General features: G+C 41.1%; 1 protein-coding gene across 1 annotated transcript; it reads right to left on the reverse strand. All coding sequences in view use genetic code 11, as the record gives it.

The window, feature by feature from the left end:
- Positions 1-343: 343 nt before the first annotated feature.
- On the reverse strand, positions 344-568 carry EGR_11210 (hypothetical protein; the record flags this gene model as incomplete). The annotated part of the gene is made up of 2 exons (XM_024500457.1): positions 344-450; positions 520-568. 2 exons carry the CDS (start codon positions 566-568, stop codon positions 344-346), a joined length of 156 nt encoding a protein of 51 aa, XP_024345129.1.
- Positions 569-841: the final 273 nt, after the last annotated feature.

Below are 841 nucleotides of genomic sequence, written 5' to 3' on the forward strand. Positions count from 1 at the left end.
TGAACATGGTCGTTCATCCCATTATATTTCACTTTGTCTCTACCCTAAGATAAACGCTTGCTCATTGACGCATAGTACTTCTTGTCAGTTCTTTGCTTACAGATATTTGTTGTTCCTTTTGTATTTACAAATGGACCCTTGAAAGTAAATAAATGCCTTAATATATCCTAGGTCCTTTCTTATTAAAAGGTTTGCTGAGCACGGTCAAAGTTAAATTGGCTCTAAACTCATCCATAGATAGTGGGCGTTGATTTCTCTGAAAATGTGTTACGTGATATTGTCTCATACCTTGTTAAAAGGAGTGAGATCTATCGCGGCATAATTTAGGCGGTCTTGTCAAGGTCTAGGAGTTGGTCTCGATAGCCAGACGGCAGTGGTTATTGGTGGAGGAGAATGTGTTGCTGGCCAGTTGTGAGCGGAGGCGGGTATACTTTGTCACCGAGAAGTTTACTGTGATGCAGAGTACAGCTGTACTGTAGGTTTAGCGTAAGTGATTATTTCCATTTAAAGGGTAGCAACCTGTTGGTCCTAATTGCTGCAGCACCATCTCCACCATTAATTTACTCATTGCCAGAAATGACGCATTTAAATTTAAGGGCTCAAGTGCACATGTTACCAATGATAAATACGGTAAGTAGTGCCAATACTGAAGTCCATCCTGTATGCACTGGAATTATTCACAACCGAATAAATGGATTCCTTTTCTCTTTTTTCGAGCCCTCAGATAATGGCTCCCAACACTGGCCGACAGATAGAGGGAAGAACAGCCGGAACGAATTTGAAAGGCCTTGAAGACTACTCACGTATTCATGCCATGTTAAGGCAGATTAAATCAGCTTTG

This window comes from Echinococcus granulosus, assembly GCF_000524195.1.
Source record: "Echinococcus granulosus chromosome Unknown EG_S00516, whole genome shotgun sequence".
Taxonomy (NCBI): Eukaryota; Metazoa; Platyhelminthes; class Cestoda; order Cyclophyllidea; family Taeniidae; genus Echinococcus; species Echinococcus granulosus.